Here is a 26,413-nt window from a genome sequence, read left to right as displayed (position 1 = left end):
TGTACTGTTTAAGTACATTAAAATATGTATCTGATACATATTTTAATGTACTGTTTAAGTTCAATACGAGTAATGCACCATCTGGCCGCCATCTGGAGTTGGATAAAGAACGTAGCAGCCCCATAATGTCTCCCTAATTAAAATCAGGAGCGAGTGGAGGAACGTGAGCTATGGGAATCAAGCAGGTGAATTAAATCAAGATTCACATACATTCATAAGGGCCTATATCTATGTCATCTCGCAGTATACGTTTGCCTTTTCAGGTTGTAATAAAACATTTAGGGACTTTTGACATAAGAATACACAAAACAAATTGCATGCTCTAAAAGTGTGAAACCCGTATTTGTTTAATTTCACCACGTCTTTAACACATTTCCCTTGTAATTCTCTCCCTTCAGACTCGGGTCCCTTCCTCTGCTCACCTTTCCATCCACACTTTGAGGTGTGGATGGACTCACCCCCCCGATGAGCGGGACCTGCATCCATGAGACCCCCTCCCCCTCCCTCTCGGGCTTCAGCACCCCCATCTCAGAGCAGGCCTACCGCCGGCTGGATGGCGAAATGCCCTCCAACGCCTGCACCCCCGAAATGGACCTGACCCCTACACAGTGCGTCATCCGCAACGTGCTGTCCGTCACACAGGACACGGGACCGGGTGGTGGGGGGGGGAGCCACGCCCCCCAGCCCCACACCTGCGGCAGCAGCCCCACCCCCAGCAGCGACGGAGGCCCCGCCCACTTTGACAACAGTGTGCTGAAGCTGCACGAACACGAGGCGTGTCAGTGTGGCGGGGGAGGGGGAGGGGGCGGGGCCGAGGCGGGGCTCAGCTCGGAGGCCGGCGCCGTCCGCGGCCACTCGGAGAACGTCCGGCTGCAGGCGGGAGGCGGGGGGTTTCTGGAGGGGCTGTTTGGATGTCTGAAACCCGTCTGGACCATGATCGGAAAGGCCTACTCTACCGAACACAAACACCACACACCAGAAGGTAAGGCCCTACTCTACCGAACACAAACACACACCAGAAGGTAAGGCCCTACTCTACCGAACACAAACACACACCAGAAGGTAAGGCCAACTCTACTGAACACAAACACACACCAGAAGGTAGGCCTAAGGCCTACTTTACTGAACACAAACACACCAGAAGGTAAGGCCTACTCTACTGAAAACACACACACCAGAAGGTAAGGCCTACTCTACTGAACACACGCACACACACACACACACACACACACACACACACACACACACACACACACACACACACACACACACACACACACACACACACACACACACACACACACACACACACACACACACACACACACACACACACACACACACACACACACCAGGCCTACTGTACTGAACACAAACACACACTACTCTACCGAACAAGTTGGGCGTGCCTTCAGATCAGGAAGCAGGCCGCGCTTACCCAATCAAATGTAGTGGGCGGGATTCATGTGTCCGTCGATCTTTCCCCCTCGAAACAAACCCAAACTAATTTAACAATAGCGTCCGCGGAGCAGACAAAACCACGGAAAGATATTCACATTTTAACTTACTCTTTCATCATAGAAACAAGTGGGCTTATAACCAAAACGATCCATGTTCTCTGGGAGAAGTGGTGTTAGTGTTCCGTGTAGAAATATTGTTAGTGGGAATGAAAACATAGTGGCACCACCGGAAGTGAAAGCTGAAGGCAGACCAAAACCCCGGTTTCCTTTGCGCACGTGTGCTACGTTGTCATTGTCCCAGAGCCAGTGAGAGATAGTACAAACAGCAGAGGGCGCTGTTTTTCATTCTCACTGGCGCTGGGTTCCCAGATTGACCGAACACAAACACACACCAGAAGGTAAGGCCTACTCTACTACACACACACACACACACACACACACACACACACACACACACACACACACACACACACACACACACACACACACACACACACACACACACACACACACACACCAGAAGGTACTGTAAGGCCTACTCTACTGAACACGCAGGTTGAAAGCAACTAATTTAGAATAGCACAACGACAAGCTAGAAAACAAACAGTGCAAGACGCTGTGAGCTTGTAGATCGTCTATTTTCGGAGTGCGACACCCGAGCCTAACCAAGCATAAAATAACTTGCCTTAGTTCTACTGGATCTCTTCTCCAGTCTCCACTAGTACCAATATTTTTGTATAATAGTTTTTATTTGTTGACAAAATTGTCAATATATTTAGTCATAGTTTTAGTCATCATAGCTTCGTTCCATTTAGTTTTTGTCAGTGAAAAAAGGTAGTCGACAAACATTTTTCGTAGACAAAATGAAAGCTGGTGGCTTATTGCTTTGTGTAGCAGCTGTTCATTCACTGTTAGGCAGAGTGAGGATTCAGAGCTGTTGGCAAGGTGACGTACGTGTTCAGATATCAACACTTTGACTGGACCTCATAAACTATTCATCTGCTGGTCTCTTTTATTCTGCACGTCCACACATCTCTTCTTAGACACCACACAGTTGAAATCCTCAGTTTTAATAGTCTCCACCAGGCCGAACGCGTGGCCGAGTCTATGTATTCGCCCCTGTCCGTCCGTCCGTGTGTGTGCGTGTGTCATTCTGTCTTAGTGTGAGCAGCTAATAACCGGCAATGTTGGACCGATCAGCGTGAAACTGTCCCTGTGAGCCAAGGAAGAACCTCTGCCAATGTGCCATTTTCCACATCGGCCTTTTATTGCGCCACCAGGAGGCAAATTTTTGCTAAACACATGTTTTATATTACTCCTACAGATCACGCTAATCGATACACTTTATCTCTATAGTCATTAGATCAAGACGGATCTGTCCGATTTCTCATATTCAATTCTGATTGGCTAAGATTGGCTTCCAAAGTTTGCACGAGTGGCCCGTTTTGAACAAAATGCCTCAAATCATGAACGCAATGTGTGATTGCCGTGAAACTTTGCACGCACATTCCCACTACAACAACTAAGAAATGGCCTCCACATTTTTCACATCAGCCTGTTATAGCGCCACCAGGAGATGATTTTTGCTATTACTTCTACAGGTTTCGTCACGCCTATCTGTACACATGATCTCTATAGTCATTTGATCAAGACGGATCTGTGTGATTTTTCGCATTCCATCCTGATTGGCTCAGATTGGCTTCCAAAGTTTGCAGGAGTGGCTTGTTTAGAACAAAATGCCTCAAATCATGAACGCAGCATCCAATTGACGTGAAACATTGCTGGCCCACAATAAAATACCTGCCCTGGCAGAGACCTGTGCTTCCAAGGAGCACATTTTTCTAAATGTATTTTATATATTTTTTAGTGGACAGATTGTTTTCAGTTGCTGTTGTTATTCATGGCTGCCGGTTCCCACCTGATGTGTGGAAGTTCCGACTGCTCCAGACCGTACTGAATAACTGCTAGCTTGCATAACGTCTTCAGACTAGGACTTAAGATGCACAGGTAATGTTCAAAGAGGATGATACTATCTCCCACCATGCAACTACTTCAAATACTATGCATTGTCTGGGTTGACCAATCAGGGCCCAGTATTCAAATATGGGAGACTGTAATTGGTAGTTGGTTGTAGGTCTAACCAAATGCGTCCAGACTCCAGAGCCATTATTTTGATCCCGCACTTGGAAAAAAAAACATCCTCATAGAAGCACCAGACTCATATCCATGCGGTGATATAGTCTGGCCATGCGAGGCTAGTTAAAGAATGCCACAGGCGGCCATGTGGAAGAATCTTTGCAGAATGCGTGCTCAGCCAGCAGTTGGTCTCTGTGTCAAGCCCTCTGATGATGTTGTTGTAGTAGAAACACTGCAGGTCCCCTTGGCCCCCAAAAGGAAACATCTTTGTCCCGATGATGGTGGCAGAGTGACCTTCTGAAGCAGGTGGCGTAGTGCCTCTGGTGTTAATTAAAAACCAGACCATTTGTGGTGGTGTCCAACCTAAAGGTGTCATTAGTGTGTCCAGTCAGCTGGGTCCATCCGCCATGAATATACATGACCTTCCCCAAGACACAGGCTGAGTGGCCCTGCCCTCCCTCTGGAGTAGTCCCAGAAAGTTATACTTTCCCCAGATGTAGATGATATCTTAAAAAAGAAAAGAGAGAAAAAAATGTAAATATATTTGTTACTTTCAGGAAGAGAAAATGGGGAGAGGGACAGGGAGAGCCAGGATAAATCAAAACTGTAAATACAAACATGGCAGGGATAGGCAAACATCGAAGATATCTATACATATACACATAGCATAATCCATCTGAACAGTATGTACATGAGGTTAGACATTAGGTCCATAAGGTTAGACACAAAGGGGATAGCCTATAGCAATGTTTTAGTGTATTAGACTATTTTCGTCTCCCACCAGGGCGGACCGCCGAAGGCCACAACTCATGAACGCAGCGCCCGAATGCTGTGAAACTGTGCACGCACGGGCCAATGAAAGAACGTCCAGCACACATTTTTCACATCGGCCTCATGTTTTGGCCAATAACTCTTGAACCGTAGGTCGTGCAATAAAAACAATTACTTGGAACCCCTCTCTCCATACTGGCCCCGGCCATTTGTGCCGGATTGCATTTTCCGCCCTTTGGCATTTTCTTCAAAACACAGTTTTTGCTACAGCTCCTACAGATGTTGTCCAAAACGCACACACATCGGTACACATTATCTTTGGGGTCATGCTCACGATGTATAAGTTAGTTTTTGTTTTCAGATTCTATTCCAAGTGGCTATGACTGTCACTGCTGAGGAGGTTAGGAGGTACAAACCTCTAGAATCCCTCTCCAAGGGACCACAAACGCAACCAGACGGCAATTAATTAATGTCAGAGAGATACAGTATAGTACACACTTTGTCCTCTGTGTCTTTTAGAGCACAGACGTCCTGGTTGACGTCACGTCCGTTCTCCCTCAGGGTCAGAGAGTTGTTTTCTGCATTCTAAATCACGTCATAATAATAAGAACTGTGTTCCACAAATTAAAAGAATGAGTTCCCACCTTCCCCCCTGGGTTGGTGTGTGTGTGTGTGTGTGTGTGTGTGTGTGTGTGTGTGTGTGTGTGTGTGTGTGTGTGTGTGTGTGTGTGTGTGTGTGTGTGTGTGTGTGTGTGTGTGTGTGTGTGTGTGTGTGTGTGTGTGTGTGTGCGCGCGTGCGCGTGTGTGAGCTATATGAATGCACCATTTACCATTTTATATATATTAACCCATTTGATCCGGGAACGCATCTGTCATTTTAGATTTCTTTGGCTATTAAAAAATTGCAGATATACAAGCTCACAGTGTGGCATCAAGTAAAGCGCTATGAGCTTGTAGATCTGCTTATTTTTAAAAAATCGTGATTTTTTTTTGCAAATCTTTGAATATTTTTAAAGCGAACATTTGTAAAATATGTAGTTCCAGGGACCTCCCAGAAGCAAAGATTTGAGTTAGAAATGTTTGCTTTAAAAATATATATATTCAAAGATTTGCACACATTTTCAAGATTTTTCAAAAATATCAGATCTACAAGCTTGTATATCTGCTATTTTTGAATAGCCAAAGTATAAAATAATGGTTATAGCTCAAATCTAAAATGACACAGATGCGTTCCCGGTCTTAAAGGGTCATCACTTACACAACTTTCTAATGGTTTCCCCTGCTCCCCCGCTCACACAATACAGGCGGTAGCGACATTGCAAGCAGTGGTATTCTTGTATTCCAAGGTTAGCTCTACAGTGTGGAAAGAAATTAGATTTCAAAAGGCCAAGGGAGAGAAAAATAAGTCAAGGATAAAAAAAAAACAAGCCAAGAAGAATCATACGAAGGTAAAAAAAAAAAGTGATGCTGGTACCTGCCATGAACAACATTTCAATGTGTTTTACGTTGTGATGTGTTGTGTCTGTAGAGCAGGGGTCTTCAACGTTTTTCAGCCCAAGGACCCCCTAGTTGAGAGAGAGACCCCCCCCCCCCACACTTCATGTTGTATTCATGTTAAATGTGTGTTTTCAGACATTATTTTAAGCACTTAAACCTTCAATACTTTGCAAACTTGACCGCTGGCTCTGTACTTGGTCTGCTCTTTTTCCCCCTCTACACCAAACCTCTCTGCCGAAAATAACCGATCTACAAGCTTGTAGATCTGCTATTTTCGGCTATAACGTTCCCCTCAAAATAGGGATGATAGGGTGTGGTTAGTGTAAAAAAAAGAAGTCCCTACCACATAAAGATTTGGCACCCCCCCCTGTAGTTACTCTGAGGACCCCCTAGGGGGTCCTGGACCCCCTGTTGAAGACCCTGCTGTAGAGTTCTGGGAGGTCCCGTTCAAGGAGATCTATTTTACGCTGTGTTTATTTTTTTTTAATGTAATTTTATCCCACGATTTTGTATCTCATTTTTCACCCAGTGTCAATTGCCTAAGCAGTAATCCTGGGCGCTACTCTCCCTCTGCCAGCCTGGGGAGAGCCCCGAACTGAGCTCATGCTTCCTTCAATGCATGAGGAGTGAGCAGGCCGCTTCTTATCACCTGACAGGGGGGAGTTTCCCCGGTAGGACGTAGCGCGTGGAAGGAACACGTTATTCCAACCAGTTCCTTTCCCCTCCATCAGGCCCCCCGGCTGACCAGGGGGAGGCAGTATAGAGACCAGGATTACTGCATGTTTTTGTGAGGGTACCTACCCTAGGGGACTTTTTTTAAAATTCTACGCTGTGTTGTGTTTTTCAGTAGACTCGTGGGAGGTCCCGTTCGAGGAGATCTCGGACCTGCAGTGGGTGGGCAGCGGTGCGCAGGGGGCCGTCTTCCTGGGCCGGTTCCACGGCGAGGACGTGGCTGTGAAGAAGGTGCGAGACATCAAGGAGACGGAGATCAAACACCTCCGCAAGCTCAAGCACCCCAACATCATCACCTTCAAGTAAGGAACCATCATTCACACCCAGTCTCTGGAAGGCATGGCTGTAATGAAACTGCAGAAGTAGCGTTTTAGTATAGGCTACAGTATTTCTGTCGCTGTCAGGTGGATATCCAAAACGTAACTTTTCTGGAAATAGAAAAAAGGAACATGTGTTCCAATGGATCCAAGTATAGTTATTATTTAGTCACGAGCTCTTCGTAATACTTGTCATTGGTTCAATATTATAAAACCCACAGACAGACTTAAAGGGATAGTTCACCCCCAAAATGACATTTTTTTCTTTCGATTACTCACCCCATGAAGCTTTGAATTCACAGAGATATGTATTTTTTTGTTGCATTCCTAAGCCAATAATTTGATAACCGGCGACTCAAAGAGTCTCCATTGAGACTGTGCCGGTTATCAAATTATTGGCTTAGGAATGCAAAAAATAAAAAAAACACCATGAATTCAATGCTTCATGGGATGTGTAATTGATAGAAAATATGATTTATTTTGGGTGAACTATACTCTTTTAACCACTTCCACTTACTTTATTTTTTATTTGCGAAAATAGCATATGTACAAGCTCACAATGTATCCCGACGAAACGCATTGTGAGCTTTTAGATCCGCCATTTTTGCTACTTTTGTGCGGCAATCTTTTGAACAGTTGAAATATGGAGCTAAAAGTGTTTTTAAATGTGTTTACCTTGTTTGAGTTGAGCTACTTCTCTACTACTGCTACTGCTACTCTCACACGTTGTCACCCTTGCCCACCCAAGGACCCCTTGGCTGAGAGAGAGATGAAACAGGGACCCCCACTACATAATTGTATAAAATTGTGTTTCAGATTAAACTTTTAATTTATTTACTCGGTCTGCTCTTTTCCCCCTCTACACCTCTTATCCAAAAATAGCCGATCTACAAGCTCACACATCTACAAGCTTTTTTTCCCTCTACACCTATACCTCCTAGCCAAAAATAGCCGAGCTTGTAGATCTGCTATTTTTGGCTAAAGTTCTCCTAAGAAAAGAGATGCTATAGCTAGGGTTCAAGTGGTTAATGTAAAAAAAAAAATACTCATATCACACAAAGATTTGGCGGCCCCCCTGTAGCAAATCTGAGGACCCCCTAGGGGTGCCGGACCCCCTGTCTCACAGTATTTCCTCCCTCTTCTCCTCCACCCCTCCCAGGGGGATATGCACCCAGGCCCCATGCTACTGCATCCTGATGGAGTACTGTGCCCAGGGGCAGCTGTACGAGGTGCTGAGGGCCGGCCGCAAGGTCACCCCCTCCCTGCTGATGGAGTGGGCCATGGGCATCGCCGGTGGCATGAACTACCTACACCTCCACAAGATCATCCACAGAGACCTCAAGTCCCCCAAGTAAGTCACTGTGATCGACCAACACCAGAAAGCAAATCCCCCATTGTCTTAACCACAATTGGCAAAATAGTCATTAACGGGATAGTTCACCCAAAAATGACTTATTTTCTATCAATTACAAACACTCCATGAAGCCTTGAATTCATGGATTTTTTTTTTTGCATTCCTAAGCCAATAATTTGATTATCGGCAGAAAGATACAAATGTATCCGGTAGGAAAAACCCCAAAAAATCCTCATGAATTCAAGGCTTCATGGGGTGTGTAAGAAGTCATTTTTTGGGTGAACTACTCCTTTAATCATTATAATATTTTTGTTTTTAGCCTATAATGACATGCCCAAAGTTTTTGCCTAATGTTAGGATGCCAGGATTAAACAGATTAAAGGAATACTAAGGAATACCCCCAAAATGACCTTTTTTGTCTCTATCATTTACTCAACCCTGTGAAGGATTTTTATCACAATTCTTTTATGGTGAATGAAGATCCCCAACACTGATAATTGGAAGAAAATAAAAATACGAGATTCACCACACCGTCCCGCAATAGAGCGTCTGCATAGTTGACCAGAAGCATGCAACAGTGTGGGCGAAGCATGGAGCACAGCATGGAGTCAACAAACCAGGTTGAAAAGAAGGTCAAAGCTGGTGATTACAATAGCAAAGCAAAAGTAAGGAGGCACAGGTCTGACATTTTGGACACATCTCTCGGTTGTTAACTGACAAAAATGTAAAGGAACTGGAGGAGAATGTCATTTCAAAATGTTACGAGAGGAACGGTATAATGCATCTATTTAACCCATTTAGACCGGGAACGCATCTGTGTCATTTTTTGATTTCTTTGGCTATTAAAACATAGCAGATCTACAAGCTCATAGCACGGCACCGAGTGCCGTGCTATGAGCTTGTAGATCTGCTATTTTTCTTCTTGAAAATATGTGCAAATCTTTGAATATTTATATATTTTTAAAGCAAACATTTAAAATCTTTGCTTCTGGTGGATTCTACAAATGTCTTCTAAATCCTAACAGTTTCTTGAAACACTTATGTTGCTATAATATCAGTGGTTCTCAAACCTTTTCATGTCAAGGACCCCCAAAATGATATGTATTTGGCTGCGGACCCCCATCTCAAAATATTTTGTTCCAGAGACCCCCCAGAAGCAAATATTTGAGTAAAACAAATTGTGCTTAATAAATGTATTATATTCAAAGATTTGCACACATTTTCAAGATTTTTCAAAAATAGCAGATATACAAGCTCATAGCACTGAGCTTGTATATCTGCTATTTTTGAATAACCAAAGTATAAGATAATGGTTATAGTGGTTACAATCTAAAATGACACAGATGCGTTCCCCGGTCATAATGGGTTAATGACCCACTGGAGAGTACCGAGCCCTGCCCACTTTGTCGCTGTCCTTGGTGCTGTAATTCTCTCTCTCATATTCTATGCTTTCTGTTATTATAATGTATTTGGGTCCCAATGGAAATAGTGCAGGACTAGACGGTACTTAAACGTTGCTGCGGGCGGTCGGCAATGAAACCATGGCGGGTATTCTGTCCTGGCTTGAAGAACTGCCAAACTAGACACATTTAAGCTAACATTTGAGGAATGAAAAGAACCCTCAAGGCTTGAATAAGATTGGCTTCTTTACTCCTCATCTCTCTTTTCTTTGTAAAACTGTAACACAAAACAATAAAACTACCACAAACGTTAAAAACGTTGAAAAAGAAAATGCACTGCCCTCCAAACAACAGCCAACTAGCCAGGGTAAACTCAATTAACTAGACAAAATAAATAAATTTAACTCTGAAAAACAGAACATCTATACAGAGATAACAGAAAAGAGTTTTCTATGTCACAATACAACACAATATATTTTCAGAAATTTTCATAACAGAGAGAATGACGGTACAGTAAACCAGTGGTTCTCAACCTTTTCAGGTCGCGACCCCCCAGAATAATCATATTTGAAATGGGGACCCCCTAAAATAATCATATTTGAACTGGGGACCGATCTACAAGCTCGCGTTGCGAGGCGTTGTGAGCTTGTAGATCTGCTATTTTCAAAAGTTTTTGCAGCTTTCTTAGATTATTAGACAATTTGGCCAATGTTTGACCACTTTTTATAGTATAGTTTGTTGATTACTTTTGATGCAGTTATTTTTTTTTGGTATTAAAAAGGTCTTAACACTTTACCTGCCAATCACGAGTATAACCGTTGATGAAAAATACACCCGTTTACTGCCATCCACGAGTATAACCGTTTTTTTCAATTTATCCACACAGAACCAGAGATATCACGATCCAAATATTTCTAGCTCCATTCACTCCTTGGTTAACTTATTACTTTAAAATCCTGTATCTCGGCTCCTGTGTAAAAACAATTTAAACACTGGCACTGGGGGAAGTAAAATAAAAAAAAACCTCTGGCAGGGAATGTGAAGTCATGAAATTGTCACTTCACTAGCTGTCATCTGGGGACCCCCCCCCCAAAAAAATCTCTCAGGACTCACAGGTTGAGAACAACTGCAGTAAACAACACTCCAGCCCAGCCAGGCTACAGTTGCAATGTATTTTTTTATATTGTAGAAAACTAGCCACTAGAAGTAGCTCAACACTATCTAACTTAAAACGTGAATTTAAAACAAATGATATTAAATACCAGTACAGCGGGAACGGGCGGGAATGATAACCATTCCAATGGGAGAGGAACAAAGCAACATGAACCTTTGAGGGTACGCCCAGACCGTCATGGGGACCTCACTGGAGGGGGTGGAGGAGGTGGAGGAGGACCTCACTGGAGGGGGTGGAGGAGGTGGAGGAGGACCTCACTGGAGGGGGTGGAGGAGGTGGAGGAGGACCTCACTGGAGGGGGTGGAGGAGGTGGCTGAGGTGCATACAGTGAGGAAGCCGGATGCCATCATGGAGAACCCCTCCCACCCCTTCCACCTAGATATAGTGGGGCATTTGAGCAGGAGAGGAAACAACAGATTCACCTCCCCGGGGGGTGGAGCTGTGTGAGACTTGGCAGGTCCTTTGTGCAGGTAGCTATGAGGATTCACAACGAGACACACAGTGGTCGCTCTGCCAGGTCAACTGTAACGTAACTTGGAATAATAGATGCGTACCAAGGACTCTGACCTCTAATGACACTTTTAGGGTTTGGTTATTGTACTGATTGCACTGTGAACACTTTGCACTGATTGAAAAGGACACTTTATTTGATTGGCATTGCACTGATTGTAATGGACATTTTATTAGTTTGGGGGCAGGATACGGTGAGGACACTGTAACCGTGCGTTGTTGTGTTTCTGCATAGTGCAGGATAGTTGTATTGGTGTATACGATTGTATACTGTTCTGTAGGGGTGTGCCGATATATCGTCCCGCGATATATCGCGATACGATATGCATCGTTTTGGCGTTTTTTTCTTGTTGCAATAATAATAATGCAAAAACAGCAGTATTTGTTTTGCATTTGCTTCCCCCCCCCCCCCCCCCCCCCCCCCATATATTTTCATAAGGTTTTTCATAATAAAAAAGAGCTGTATCGTATCGATATCGTGAGCCCAAAATCGTATCGTGAAATTAGTCGGCACTCCCCTACTGTTCTGTATTGACGGTGTTTCTTATTGTTTTTCTTGCCTTTGTATTGCTGTATACGACAGTACTTTCCTTACTCTGTATATGTAACTCTTAACTGCTGTGCAGCCTCTGGGCGACAGAAATTCCCCAGCGGGATCAATAAAGGTATCTATCTATCTATCTATCTATCTATCTAAGCCTAGGACTTTCCACATTTTGTGGCATATTATCATTAATATAATCTTAGTGTTTTGCCAATTACTGTAAGTGGGGGCCCACTTGCAATACCCTCGTGGCCCACAGCTTGAGAACCACTGCCATCATTGAACCTTGCTGTTTCTCAGACCGCGTGCACGGGTGTGAATTTGGCTTTACGGTGGCTAAAAAGGACTGAAACCCATGTAGTGATGTCTCTTCTCCCCTGGGCTTTTTACAGCATGCTGATCACACACGACGACCTGGTAAAGATCTCCGACTTTGGCACCGCCAGGGAACTCAGTGACAAAAGCACCAAGATGTCCTTCGCTGGCACCGTGGCGTGGATGGCTCCCGAAGTCATCAGGAACGAGCCAGTGTCAGAAAAAGTAGATATCTGGTAAATGTCCCCAAAAAAAATACTGTACTTTATGTTGTTGGTGTTCTTTTTTTCTGGATACTTAAAGAAGCAAATGTTGCTGGTAGCAAATGTGTTATGAATTAGTCTGCCTCAAGGTCAATGGGCTCTACGCATAGCAGCCATATTGGAAATAAATTGGGCCTCTTTCTTACTTCCTTCATCTGTGTTACCAATGATACTAATGAAGGTTCTGTTCCATTTAACATAGCACAGACTCAAACTTTTAAATTTCAAGGACCCTCATAACTCTGAGTGTGTACAGATGGAACCATTTGGTTCCATCTGTACACTCTCTGAGTTACACACCTGTAAGGGGCCATTTGGAACCCCTTCAAGGTCCCCTTCAAGAACCATGAGGGTCTGTGAACCAACATACGCAATATAAGCACCCTGACTCTGTTTGACCAGAACGGAACAGAGCCTTAATTAGTATAATTGGTAAGACCTGTGAAGGAAGTAAAGAAGACGCCCAATTTCAATATGGCTGTTGTGCATAGAGCCTATTTATGCTTTAAGCAACAAGTGTTGAATGATGCGTCACATGACCAAAGTGATGTCAAAACTACAGAAATGGCTCATCAGATGGACTTCACACTTAAGTCCATACTGCACTTCATCAGATGGACTTCTCTATGAATCGAGTACAAAGGACCCCAATGGAAACAAGCCATACGCTTTCTTGGGTTTTAAATCCTCTTAGCTCTTAGAACTGTACTTTCCTGTGCTTTTTTTTTTGCAAACTGCTAATAAAGTATTCAATCAATCAATGAATCAAACTTCACACTCCATACTGCACTTACTTGGTTCCATTGCAGTGTTTTTTGACATTTGCTTAACAAATAACTGTGGGACTAAAAAAATAAATTCCCGGGTCCCGGACAGATACCAAATTTCTCTTTTGGGTCTCGAGCTGAAACAGTGTGAATGGACAAATGTATTAGGGCACACATTGTAGATCATATGAAGTCCAATAAGCTCTTTAGTAACAAACAGTATGGCTTTATATATGTAATGAGTGGTTGAGAGATATCCGTGCCCGTCCGGAGCCGAGAATCGCTCATCCAATCGCCTTCATGATCAATTCTGAACTCCTTTGGGTCCTCAGCGGTACAAGTGGATCGGGTGAACGCTTCTCGAGATATGCGAAGGACAGTCGGACGGACAGACAGACAGACAGACAGACAGACAGACAGACAGACAGACAGACAGACAGACAGACAGACAGACAGACAGACAGACAGACAGACAGACAGACAGACAGACTGGAACATCACTAATAAAGCCATGATAACAGATCTCTTGCTCTTGTGCACTTGCAGTGAGTCATTACTGTAAGTCATTTGTCGTTGTGGCAGGTCGTTTGGAGTGGTGTTGTGGGAAATGCTCACCGGAGAAGTCCCGTACAAGGACGTGGACTCGTCCGCCATCATCTGGGGCGTGGGCAACAACAGTCTGCAGCTACCCATCCCAGAAAGCTGCCCCGACGGATTCAAGATCCTCCTCAGACAGTGCTGGTGAGTGATCACCCACAGACGGTCTGACTTTAAAGATGCTTTAATGGATTTTTTTTTAATTCCTCCCCCTGGTCAGCCGGGGCGCCTGATGGAGGGGAAAGGAACTGGTTGGAATAACGTGTTCCTTCCACGCGCTACGTCCTACCGGGGAAACTCCCCCGTTAGGTGACAAGAAGCGGCCTGCTCACTCCTCATGCATTGAAGGAAGCATGAGCAGGGGTGCACATAACTTTTTAGGTCTAGTACTCAGAAGAGCACCTGGAGATGTGACTTGGTCCCGTTTTGACAACGGGGGGGGGGGATTCAGCACGGTGCCCACCGGGACAGTTTTGTCAATGGGGGGGGTGGGGCTTGGGGGGGGGGTGCTGCGCCGTTCCTTTTTCTCACGCCGTTTGGTGAACCCCCCGAGGTTTGGGGCCGACACGTGCTTTAGCGTGATTGTGTGAGTGTGGCTTCAGGAAGTAAATTCCTAGCCTCGATCTCCAGGCTTTTATTTTTTAGTTTTGCTAAAAAATAAAAGCTTGGAAATTCCTGTCCTAGCTGTTGGTACGCAAAAGCGCCTCGCGTCGTCTGATGTGCCGCGCATTATTTATTTTGGGTGCGCATGTGCACCTGCGCACCAGTTATGTGCACCCCTGAGCATGAGCTCAGTTCCGGGCTCCCCCCAGGCTGACAGAGGGAGAGTAGCGCCCAGGATTACAGCTTAGACAAATGGCACTGGGTGAAAAAATGGGTTACAAAATTGTGGGATAAAAATTTCAGTAAAAAAAAAAAAAAATGCTCTAAGTGATTTTTGACATAGTCCGTTACTTTAATAATAGCTCAGATTTATATGCGCTTTTCTAAGTACTAAGTACCCAAAGTCGCTTTACATAAAGTTGCTTTACATAAAGAAAAGGAAGGAACCAACTTTATTAAGAAAAAACAAGAACAATAAAACGATGTGTGCTAGATTAAAATCAATAAAATGTTAAGCATGGGTTGGAGAGGCATCTTAGCTATTTTACATAATTACCCTCCATACCAGCAGGCTTCAGCCACTGGAGTAGTGTGGTGGTGTTTACCTGCAGAAACACATTGCCCTCTCGCTGTATTTTGATGTTTTCACTGTTTGTTTTGGTAGACGTGATGTTTTTAGTTCAACCAAAAGTGGGGTTGCGGGAAGGTGCCGCTGGGGTCGCGCAGTGGCAACCAAAAACTATGACTTTTTATTTATTTATCAAGAAACTCCATATCTGGGCAAAACTGAAGTACTCTGATAGGATCAGATGTACTCTGATCTGATCCTATAGCCTGGAGAGACAGTGGTCTGATCCTATAGCCTGGAGAGACAGTGGACCCGAGGTTAACTCTTTGACTGCCAGAGTGATAGTGTAATAGTGTCACCCCACTGCCAGAGAAAAAGAGTGATCTTTACCGTACCTTTGAAAAATCATGGAATATTCTCCGTGGCCTCCGTTCTCACGGTGATCGGCTGGTTACACGCACAGGGTTCCCGTAGTATTGGGGGAAAAGAATCATCCGTTGCACACCTGTGGCCATTTCAATCAGGCTGGTTTTTGCAATAAAGCAAGAGGGGGAGATATGGCCGTTTCCCCGCAGGAAATAAACAGGAAGAAAACAAGCTTTTATTTTGTAAAATGACGTCATTTCTGCTTCTCTCATTCGCTCGCTGTGAAGGGACCATCCATAGGCTTGGAAAGCAGATACATTGTTTGTCTTTTCTTTTCTTTTAGTGGGTTGTTATTTTTTCTCTTCCTGTTGGTTGTCATGGCTGCCAGTTCCCACCTGATGTTGTGTGGGAGTTCAGACTGCTGCACACCGTACTGAATAACCGCTAGCTTACATAACGTCTTCAGGCTAGGACTTAAGTCCACGATGAACAGGTCATCTTCAAAGAGGATGATACGATCCCCCACCATGCAACAGGACATATAAGCAACAGGCGTTTCCCCTTGAGCTCAACCTTCTTCCAGGAGAAGGTCTCTGGATTTAACTTCCAGAGAAGGTCAGTGAAGGTCTGGTCGAGACCACCAATTATGCACAGCTCTCCGTTGTAGGCAAAGGCTGAATGCCTTATCATCAAGGGACCCTTGATTCCTTCTGGACGAAGCTGTGTAGAAGGTGTGCTCAGCCAGCAGTTGGTCTCTATGTCAAACACTGATTGTGTTGTTCGACTTATATTCCACCAGTTCCCTCGGCCCCCAAATATAAACATCTTGGTCCCGATGATGGTGGCAGAGTGATCTTCTGAAACAGGTGGCGGAGTGCCTGTGGTGTTAATTAGTGACCACACCATTGTGGTGGTGTCCAATTTGTATCCATTAGTGCGTCCAGTCAGCTGGGTCCATCCACAATGAATATACATGACCTTCCCCAAGACGCAGGCTGAGTGGCTCCTCCTCTCCCCTGGAACATTGCCAGAAATGTTGGGCTTGGACCATGTGTGGGTGTCGACATCAAATGCATAAAGCGTGTTGCAGTTGCGCCCCTTGACGGTAACATGGCTATGCATGGCAGACCCTCTTATCGCCAAATCCACCATTCCCCCGCAGATGTAGACGGTATCGTCTATCAGCACAGCTGTGTGGCACATGCGGTTGGAGGGAACCTCAAGGGGACATTCTCCTCGTCCAGCTGTCAAGAGAGGCAGCTTCCTCCAGCGCAGGGACACTCTATGGAAGACGTGGACTTCAATCTGATCCCTGTCTTTGGTGCTAAAGCATCCTCCAAAGGAGTACACCTCGTTCCCCACCCGCACAGAAGTAGGAAAATGTCTCCTTGGCCCTCCTTCCAGGTGTAGAGTACAGCGGAACATGTCTGGACACGAGAGGAACACCACAGCGGATGGGACTGTATTGACTTATGCTCGCTCTGTAAAATAATGCAGTCGTATTACGCATGCTATACTTATATTTGGTACAGCGGTGCAAATGTCACGCAAATAACTCCATATTTGGTTGAGTAACAACTTAACCAATAGCAGTAGTAGTGCTATAGTAACAACACAAACTATGAATGCAAAATGTCTTTCAGCACAATTGTCTGCCGATTTCATGGACACTTTGTTACATATCGGCTGTCAGGTGGAAACCTTGTATGTCCAAAACCATTAGTTTTCAGGGAATGTAAAAAAGGATGTGTGTTCCAATGGATCCAATGTAGTTATTTAGTAACAAGCTCTTGTTAATACTTTTCCTTGGTTAAATATACTATATTAAAATTGGTTAACTGATTCACTGCCAATCACGTAGATCTACGCGAACCTATTTAAAGCCGCCACGTGCCAATCGCGTAGATCTACGTGAAAAAATCCAATTTCACCCAAAGACCAAGGAGATATGATTAGTCAAAGATCTAGACTCCTATCCACTTCCTTGTTAACTTAAAACTTAAAAATTCTGTATATCGGCTCCTGAGTACTTTTTCTTTTTCAATGAAAAACTCTGGCACTGGCTAAAAAAATATGAAAATACCTCTGGCAGTTAATGTGTTAAGTTAATGGGCCGACCACCGACGAATCATATTGACTCAGACATAACCATAAACAAACCCGATACGCCCATATATCACTATGACGCCCATATATCACTAGGCCCATCATTATGCCTTTTTTCAGTCTCCGCAAGAAGTGTAAGCTTTTCTGGTCTTTCTTGGTGATAACTGAGGTGTTAATGGACCACTTGAGGTCATCAGGGATCTCCATATATGGGCATAAAAGGGACAAGAACAACGAGCAACGATATGCACGAGGCTGCAGTAGATGGAAGGCTTTGGAACGGCTTCACAGGGAAACGTTTGTCCTTTATTAAATCTCCAGCTGTTAATGTTGGCCCATATAACTGACCATTATTGATTCGTACACATAGAGTGCACCGTGAATGCATAGCATCCTTCTGAAAGCTCGCTGTTGTCTTTACAGGAACTGTAAGCCCAGGAGCAGGCCTTCGTTCAGGCAGATCCTCCTGCATCTGGACATAGCGTCAGCAGACGTACTCTCCACCCCGCAGGAGACCTACTTCAAGTCTCAGGTACTTACAGCCCTGTCACTGTGGCTTTACAGGAGACACTGGTCTGTGACCCCGGATGGTTGCATCGAACGGCAATATCGTTTCTGTCGGGCAGAAACCTTTTTTGTAAATTAACGCCCTACGTGATCATACTAGGGCGTCACACAAAGGTATCAAAAGTAGCAGATCCACAAGCTCGAAACGCGGCATGTCGATCTGCTACTTTTGATGCTTTTGAATTCGAATCCTGAAAAGTAACAGTTTTGGACATTATGCGGTTTCCACCCGACAGAGACCATATGAAAACACAGACGCTAACAGCGGTGTTACTGTTGACAGCAGAACTTAACGTTAACGTTATTCACCAGGCGGAGTGGCGGGAGGAGGTGAAGCAGCACTTTGAGAAGATTAAATCTGAAGGCACCTGTCTCCACCGGCTGGACGAGGAGCTGATCAATCGACGCAGAGAGGAGCTCAGGTCTGTGTTTCACTTGTGGATAATTTTTCTCTATATAGGGTTTAAAGGGATAGTTCACCCCCCAAAAAAACTTTTTTTTCTATAGATTAGTGACCAGCGGACCGGTAGGCAGCGGTTCCGGTAGGAGACACAAAGGAGACTCTTTCTGTCTCTTACCGGAACCGCTGCCGGTCATCAAATAATTGACTTAGGAATGCGAAAAAAAACTAAAGAATATCCATGAATTCAAGTCTCCATGGGGTGACTAATCAATAGAAAAAAGTCATTTTGGGGGTGAACTATCCCTTTAACGTGAGCCACTTAGTTTTTTTTCTAAGAGGCATCGCAGTTAGGCGCGATGCGGAGGGCTTCCGACACTCTTAGCCGTTGTGAAGTCACAGTAAACCATGGCCTCTTGTGGATTTTTGCTATTCTAGAACGGTGACCAAATAAGGCTGACAGGAAAATCGAGGACATATCGCAATTAAAACCATTTGTAATTACAATTTCACTACTAGAATAATTTAGTAATAATAAAGTAGTCCCAGTGACTGCCTGCGCAAACCAGGAAGTTGCTGTGCAAATAAGGTACTGGGGCGTATCGAGCGACTTGTGTTGCCACCAGCATGAACACAGCACTTCTATTACATTAGGGATAATAATGCTTCAGCAGACACATGTAACTACACGGTGCGTCGTTCCCTGGTCTGTTTATCGGGGCCTTTTCACGTTGTCCCATATTCCAGTGTCCCTCATTTATCCACTGAATAGAAAAGAAGTGCCTCAAGTGCCTTTTCTTTTGTACTGAGAGTATTGAGAGTCCCTCATGCAGAGACAAGATGTCATTAGTAACCTTCTTTTTCCTCTCCTGCGTTCCTTTCAGGCATGCGTTGGACATCCGAGAGCACTATGAGCGCAAGTTGGAGAGGGCCAACAACCTGTATATGGAGCTGAATGCTGTCATGTTGCAGCTGGAGCTCAAAGAGAAAGAGCTGCAGAGGTACCTACCCGTTCAAAACCCACAACATCTATATGCTGTTTAAACCATAGACTGTAAAAAAGAAATGGACAAATTGACGCCCATAGACTCTACAGACCATAAATGAAGCCTATTTTTCAACGATTTCAAATCCGTCATCTTTCTATATCCGATCCGAATATGCAAAAAGAAACCAGAAATTAATTGGTTGGGACCATTTATATGTTGGCTATTCAGAAAATAGCAGATCTACAAGCTCACAGTGCATCACTTCGTTGCTTGTACATCAGAAACCTCTTATCTCCATATTTTGACCTTTCGCGTTTTTTCGTAAACTATTTCCCTACTTGATCAAACTACAGTGTCCCAAAAAAGCATCACAAGTAGCAGATCCACAAGCCCAAAACGCTTGTAGATCTGCTACTTTTGCAGTTTTTGAATTTGAATCCTGAAAAGTTACAGTTTTGGACTTATGAGGTTTTCCACCTGACAGAGACGATATCATATCAAACTAGGGGTCTGCTAAATGGAAAAAGGCTTGAGGATCACATAGAAACAGGACACCGGTCTCTTTTTTGGTGTGTGATTCCAGGAGAGAACAGTCTCTGGATAAGAAGTGCCCCGGCCTGTTCAAACATCACACCTCCAGACAGAACAGCTCCTCCAACAACATGGACAAGTTCATCAAGAAGAGGAACGTCCCCCAGAAACTGCCCTCGGGAAAGAGGTATGTATAACATTAAAGGGATAGTTCACCCAAATAATTACTATCTTTCTATGGATTAGTCACCCCATGGAGACTTGAATTCATGGATATTTTTTTTTGGCATTCCTAAGCCAATAATTTGATGACCAGTGGACCGGTATAAGCAGCGGTTCCGGTAGGAGACACAAAGGAAACTCTTTGTGTCTCCTACCGGAACTATATGATTACTATTACAACATATATTAACCACTTCAGCCCTAAGCGATTTGAAAATAGCAGATCTACAAGCTCACAATGCGTCGCATCGCGAAGCATTGTGAGCTTGTAGATCGACTATTTTCAAAATATTACATTTTGAACTTGTGAAATGGGACATTCTGCACAATGAGTACTTTTACTTTTGGTACTTTAAGAATAATTTTGATGCCAATACTTTTGTACTTTTACTCAAGTAAATTTTGATTACCGGACTTTTACTTAACATAGTATTTCTGCATTGTGAGTACTCTTTCCACCTCTGTTCCTTACCTTTCTTCCCCAGGCCAGACATCCTCAAGTCAGAGGTGATCCTTCCCAAGATGGACCTGTCTGTGCTGCAGGTCACCGTGCCGTCCTCCTGCCCCAACAACAACAACCGGACCTCCACCTCGCCCAGCCGCTCCCGCAGGACCAAGACCCGCCACCGCAAGCCGGGCAAGGGCAGCAGCGGCGACCTGGCGGGCCTCAAGGCCACCCGCCTGCCCTCGCCCTCCTGCGCCCAGGTGGTCGACATCATCTCTGCCATCTCTGCCTCCGACCCGTCCAGCAAGCAGCTGCTGGACCCCAGTGCCGCCCTGCGGGGGTTAAGCCACGAGCAGCAAGCCAGGTGTGTGTGAACCATAGACAGCAAAAAGTATGGACAGCGTTATGCCCATAGACCGTAAATTAAGCCTATTTTTCAGCTATTTCAAATCCGCCATCTTTATATAGCCTATGGACTCGGAAATTAATGCTATTGGTTGGGACCAGAGCGGGGGTGGGGAATTAATGCTATTGGTTGTGTAGCTTGTCAATCAAATCACCACAAGGTATAGCCACGCCCCTCTGCAGCATACCCTACTTTATCATCAATTTAAAATAAATGGGACCATAATTTACCAAAACACATATCATGGTGATTGAAAGAAGACTTTAAACTAGTGACTGGAAGCATAATAAATAATAATAATAATAAAATCAAATGTAAAGTTCAGCAAAAACCCATCCGCTTGAATGGAGCTTAATTGCTTCTGACACCAGCAGGGGTGAAACAGCGCGACTACAGGCCATTCATATGAACTGTCACTTCCTATATAGACTCAATTTACAACTCAGAAGCTGGCCCCTTGGTGTGAACGTTACCACTGTTAGACACCTTGTATCTCCATATTTCACCGTATTACTCCCCCCCCCCCCCCGTAAATGAATGCTGTTTTTGAATAATTTAAAAAGTGAAAGTATTAAGTTTGTCAGTGTGTTTTATAAATATTGCACCAATGAAAAATATTTACAAGAGATTGAAGTTGAGACTAAATAATAATAACTACATTGGATCCATTGGAACACAGCTTCTTCTTTTTTTTTACTATTTCCTGAAAAGTATTGGTTTTAGACATGCAAAGGTTTCCACCCAACGGCGATGATATATAATATAAATAAAAGCTATAAAAAAATATTATAATTTATCATTCATTAATTAGTATACATTATAATTAATCATAGTATTTTAGTTTTTATAATAATTTATCATTTAAATTTTCCACACCACACAGGCAGCTCTCCTCGTCCAGCCCGGATCTGATCTGCACCGCTCTGGAGGCCAAGGGAAAGGGAGAGCCTTCCTCCTCCTCCTGCTCCGTGGGAGGGGGTCTGGAGAGGGGCGGGAGCCTCAGCGCCTCGGCAGGCTTAGGAGGGGAGGGCGGGGCGGGCCTCCTGGACGACCTGACGGAGACCCCGCCCCGCAGCGACACGCCCAGCGAAGACGCCGCCTCCTTCCCCTTCTCCAGCAGCCCCGACTCGCCCTGCGGGAGGGGCGCGGCCGGGGGGCGGGGCTCCCTGGGCGGAGAGGACAAGGAGGAGGGGCTTGGGGCTGTCGCCGGCGTCCGACTGCCCCGCGGCTCGTCGGCGGGGGGGATCGGGGGTCAGCACCTCACGCCCTCGGCCATTCTGTACCGGGCAGCTATCTCACGCAAACAGGTACACATGATGACCTCATCTGACCTCCTCACACTTCTGGATCTTATCCTGATCTTTCCCTGTAAAGTAAAGTCTCATAGAGTACAGAAGTCCTGACGTCACTCGTTCATCCCCTGGGTCGCGGAAGTAATTTCTCTATGGAGAATAACATAGGATACTTATGTATTGTGGTAAAAAAATAAACAAACTGTCTCTGCGATATTGTCGGGGAGGTGGCTCTGTATCGTTTATGATAGTCAGTCACTCATATTTGATACAGTCTGTTTCTGGCGAAAATTTTACAAATTCGGAGGTAACATTAGCGTTTTCTCACCGTCAGTTGATGCTTCATATCCATAAGAGTCAAACCGCCGGGATCATTTGTTTATTTTTGGAACACAGTTCTTATTTGACACGATATTAAACATGTCTATGGGAATTCAGAATGGGGGGTAAAAAAACGCGACCCAGGTAGGATGCGTAAATAACAATAATATCAGACTTCAGTGCTCTATCCATTGTCGTACCCGATTTGCCAGGTGTGAAATGAGGCCAATTTCACACCTGAAACGGTGTAATCGTGATAGCCCTATGTGAGGTTCAAGTAAGGACCTTCATTTCACAGTTATATTTCGTTTATCAGATGACAAGGTGTAAATTAACTCATTCACTGCCACTGACGTAAAAAAAGACTCGGCCATTTTTTTTTTTTTTTTTTTTTTTTTTTTTCAAATTTGACCCAAAGACCAAGGAGATATGATTGTTTAAAGATCTAGACTCCCATCCACTTCCTTGTTAACTTAAAACTTAAAAATTCTGTATCTCGGCTCCTGAGTACTTTTTTTTTTCGATGAAAAATCTCTGGCAGTGGGCAAACGCGGCCAGCAATAATTGTGGCAGTGAATGAGTTGTCCAGAGCCACGGTTTCTACTGAACATGTTCAGCTTGTCTTCAGTTTGTCGTTTGTCGTTTGTTGCCCCTGTCGCCATGACTACAGAGGCGGGGCGTGTCTTCAGAAGAGGAGGAGGGCGAAGTGGACAGCGAAGTGGAGTTGCCACGGAGACGGTGAGTAAGGCTCGATTTATATGATCAACAGTGCTTATTATAAACCAGTGATCATACTGACAGGTCAATAAACAATAGTGATGGGACGTTCAGAAACGATTCGTCCTAGATATGAAAAATGTTGCGTTCAGGCGTTCATGGAAGTCAGTACTAAGTGAGGACGGAGGGCGGGCTGTTCTTCCCACGACAGACTGTGGTAGACTTTTACACTAGGGCCCTATCTTTGCCAGTGCCTTACCCGTTTGCACTACCCGCTACCTGTGAAGTACACACAAGGGAGCTGGCACTGTCCCTAAATGGTATCTTATGACCGCAGTACCTGCTATTCATTATGCCGACTCTGTTATTTGCGCCTGGAGGTGTGGCCGTGGGCGTGTTGTTGCGCTTTCCCTAAAATCTTGCCCACACACGTTTGGGAAAGCGCATAGCGGATTCTAAACCACCCGCTTTGCCACATTCGTTTAGTAGAGTGTGCATGCTGCAATGGACATGTCGGGAGTCGGGCCGGGCGCACAGCGGCACATCATTCAGAGGCTCCCTCTCTCCTAATTCTCAACGAATCTCTGTGATTCTAATTTTCCTATAATCAGCCGAAGTGAGTGTCAATTCCTTGTGTCAATCGTGTTTATATAAGATGATAGTCTATTCAAAGAAGACAATTTGTGCTGCGCGCGATGCCATGCTCTCCAAATTACACGCTTCAGTTTTATTCATTAATTGGACAGGAAATAATGAACGGATAATGATGATATAACATTCTCTATAATCAGTAACATGTCGTAGGTGATACTTGTGTCTATAAATTATGGTTTTATTGAAAGGGAATCACAGGCTAGAGCGTATGAAGCAAACTACTCAGCAAGCTACTTTTTAAAATTAACTTGACATTATTTATTGTAGTTATTTATTACTTCTACATTATTATTACAAAGAAGAACGTACAATGAGCGTGAACGACAGTGCTGTGTTTGTGCAGTCATGTCAGTGGGATCGGACACACATATTACATGCTTTATTGCTTATAGTAGCCCATGCGCTCACGTAAACGTGAACTAAACGATTCGAACTCTGAAATTAACAGTAATTCCCACCACCAATAAACACATAACCAACGTGTTTTTTCTTTCAGACGTCCGACCAGCATCACCAAATGCCCGTCGGTGTCGACGTTCAGCTCGGAGAACCTGTCGGTGTCGGATGGCGAGGAGGGCCACACCACGGACCACTCCCACAGCGGCACGCCCGACGTGGTCAGCACCAACACGGACGACCGGCTGGACGACCGCAGCGACGACCTGCTGTCGCAGGGCTCCGAGATTCCGGCCGACAACACAGACCCCGCATCGGAGAGGGACGGAGGCCCCGGACGAGCCCCCAAAACCCCTCCGCTGGACCTGGGACAGAATGCTAATGAGGTACACGGCTTCACTTGCTCATAAGCATAGACAGACAGACAGATAGATTTACAATTGACGGCATTTAGCAGACGCTCTTTATCCAGAGCGACTTACAACAAGCAAGGTAAACACATACATAAAATGCAGAGAGACATTGTAGTGCCTCAGTAAATCACAGGTAAACCAAGAACCTAGCATCAGTCTAAACCAGTGGCACTCAAACTTTTTCATGTCAAAGAACCCCCAAATTGACACTTATTAGCCCGCGGACCACCATTTGAAAAGATATGCCAGGGACCCCCATAAGAGAAGATTTTTACGGCTCTAGCAGTGATTCTCAACCATTTAAATTTCATGGACCCCGAGTTTGACATGCATTAGGCTACGGACCCCCATCTAATGGCATTTCTATATCTGGGATCCCAATTATATTGTAAAATCAATGTTAATTTAACTCTGAGAGTTGGGTCCATTTGGTTCCATTTGTACACTCTCAGAGTTACAGACCCATAAGGGTCCATTTGGTTCCTAACTATCCATCATTTAGCTGGGGACCCCTGGGGGTCCCTGGACCCCACTTTGAGAACCGACGGTCTAAACAATATACAATCAAAAAACTAATGTGTACATTGAAACTAAACTATAGGATGCCAGGTAAGCAAGTGCATCTGTCTAAATAACATGCTACATGGAGAGGGATAGCAAAGACAAAAACCAAACAGTTAAGAAACATGTGAAAGAGATATCTACATATAGACACATACAACCAGCAGTATGAGTCATATTCATACGGTGCAAAAAAAAAGAAGCGGAAAAAAGGTATCAATGCATTGGCAGTCCACACAGAGCTGAAAATTCACAGTTGAAACAAAACAAAAAAAACACATGGCAGGTCCACAGGGAAGGTACTGTAAGCTCTGCATAGAGGAACAGATTCACATCTCTGTTTCAAGTGTTTCAAGTGTTCCAGTTGATGTCTTTCAGAATGAACCAGTTTATTGATGTCCTTCCTCTCAGTCATCAATGTTTATGTCCGGTGGGGTAGAATAGAATCATTTTATTGGCATCAGTAAATGGCAAACGGCAAAAAACAACAACAACGTTGATCAAATCACAACAAAAGCTGAAGCTTGTTTCCATTGTGGTCCACTACTCTGCCCTTCAAAGCCAAAGTGCAGTAACTACGTGTTTGGACACATCGACTTATTTGTGTATCCCAATGTCAAATTAGCCTTTGTGATTTTGGAGGATAAACAATTACCTCAAGAACAGATACAATTAGTGTTAAAAAAAAAGTTAGTTACTGCACTTTGGCTTTGGTCAGGTTGAATTAAATACATGCATTTCCTTTTGGGGAATGTAGACAGTCTGATATGTTTGATATCACAATTTACTTACAATTTATTTAATCAAAAATCTTTCTCTCTCTCTCTCAGGGTCGGGGGTTGTGTGACGACTCGGACTGCGACAGTGCCGAGTTGGACCAGTCGGGCAGCGGGGAGCCCAGTCGCCCACCCAGCGCGGGTGCATGGGTGCCCGGCCTGTCCCAGACGGGACCCTCCCCCCAGCCAGGCTCAGGGGGATCCCCCCCTCAACAGCAGAGCCCTCAGACAGGCCCTCTGTAG

The 26,413-nt window shown here is 44.6% G+C and overlaps 1 protein-coding gene and 1 long non-coding RNA gene across 2 annotated transcripts in view; both read left to right on the top strand.

Annotated features, from left to right (window-relative positions):
* LOC308096711 overlaps positions 1-26,413 on the top strand; it is a 776,952-nt gene that overhangs the window by 572,498 nt on the left and 178,041 nt on the right. The gene's annotated exons all lie outside the window — the stretch shown is intronic.
* Positions 466-26,413, top strand: map3k12 (mitogen-activated protein kinase kinase kinase 12; the record flags this gene model as incomplete). The annotated part of the gene is made up of 14 exons (XM_080445112.1): positions 466-982; positions 6,715-6,898; positions 8,073-8,264; positions 12,288-12,446; positions 13,823-13,981; positions 17,904-18,012; positions 18,360-18,469; positions 19,332-19,448; positions 20,020-20,154; positions 20,675-20,998; positions 21,924-22,347; positions 23,324-23,391; positions 24,521-24,806; positions 26,225-26,413. The coding sequence occupies 14 exons, from the start codon at positions 466-468 to the stop codon at positions 26,411-26,413; spliced, it is 2,973 nt and encodes a 990-aa protein (XP_080301238.1).

This window comes from Gymnoscopelus braueri (genome assembly GCF_963280865.1).
Source record: "Gymnoscopelus braueri genome assembly, chromosome: 12".
Lineage (NCBI taxonomy): Eukaryota > Metazoa > Chordata > Actinopteri > Myctophiformes > Myctophidae > Gymnoscopelus > Gymnoscopelus braueri.
The sequence above is the reverse complement of the archived record's forward strand: the minus strand, read 5'-3'. Positions and strand labels throughout refer to the sequence as shown.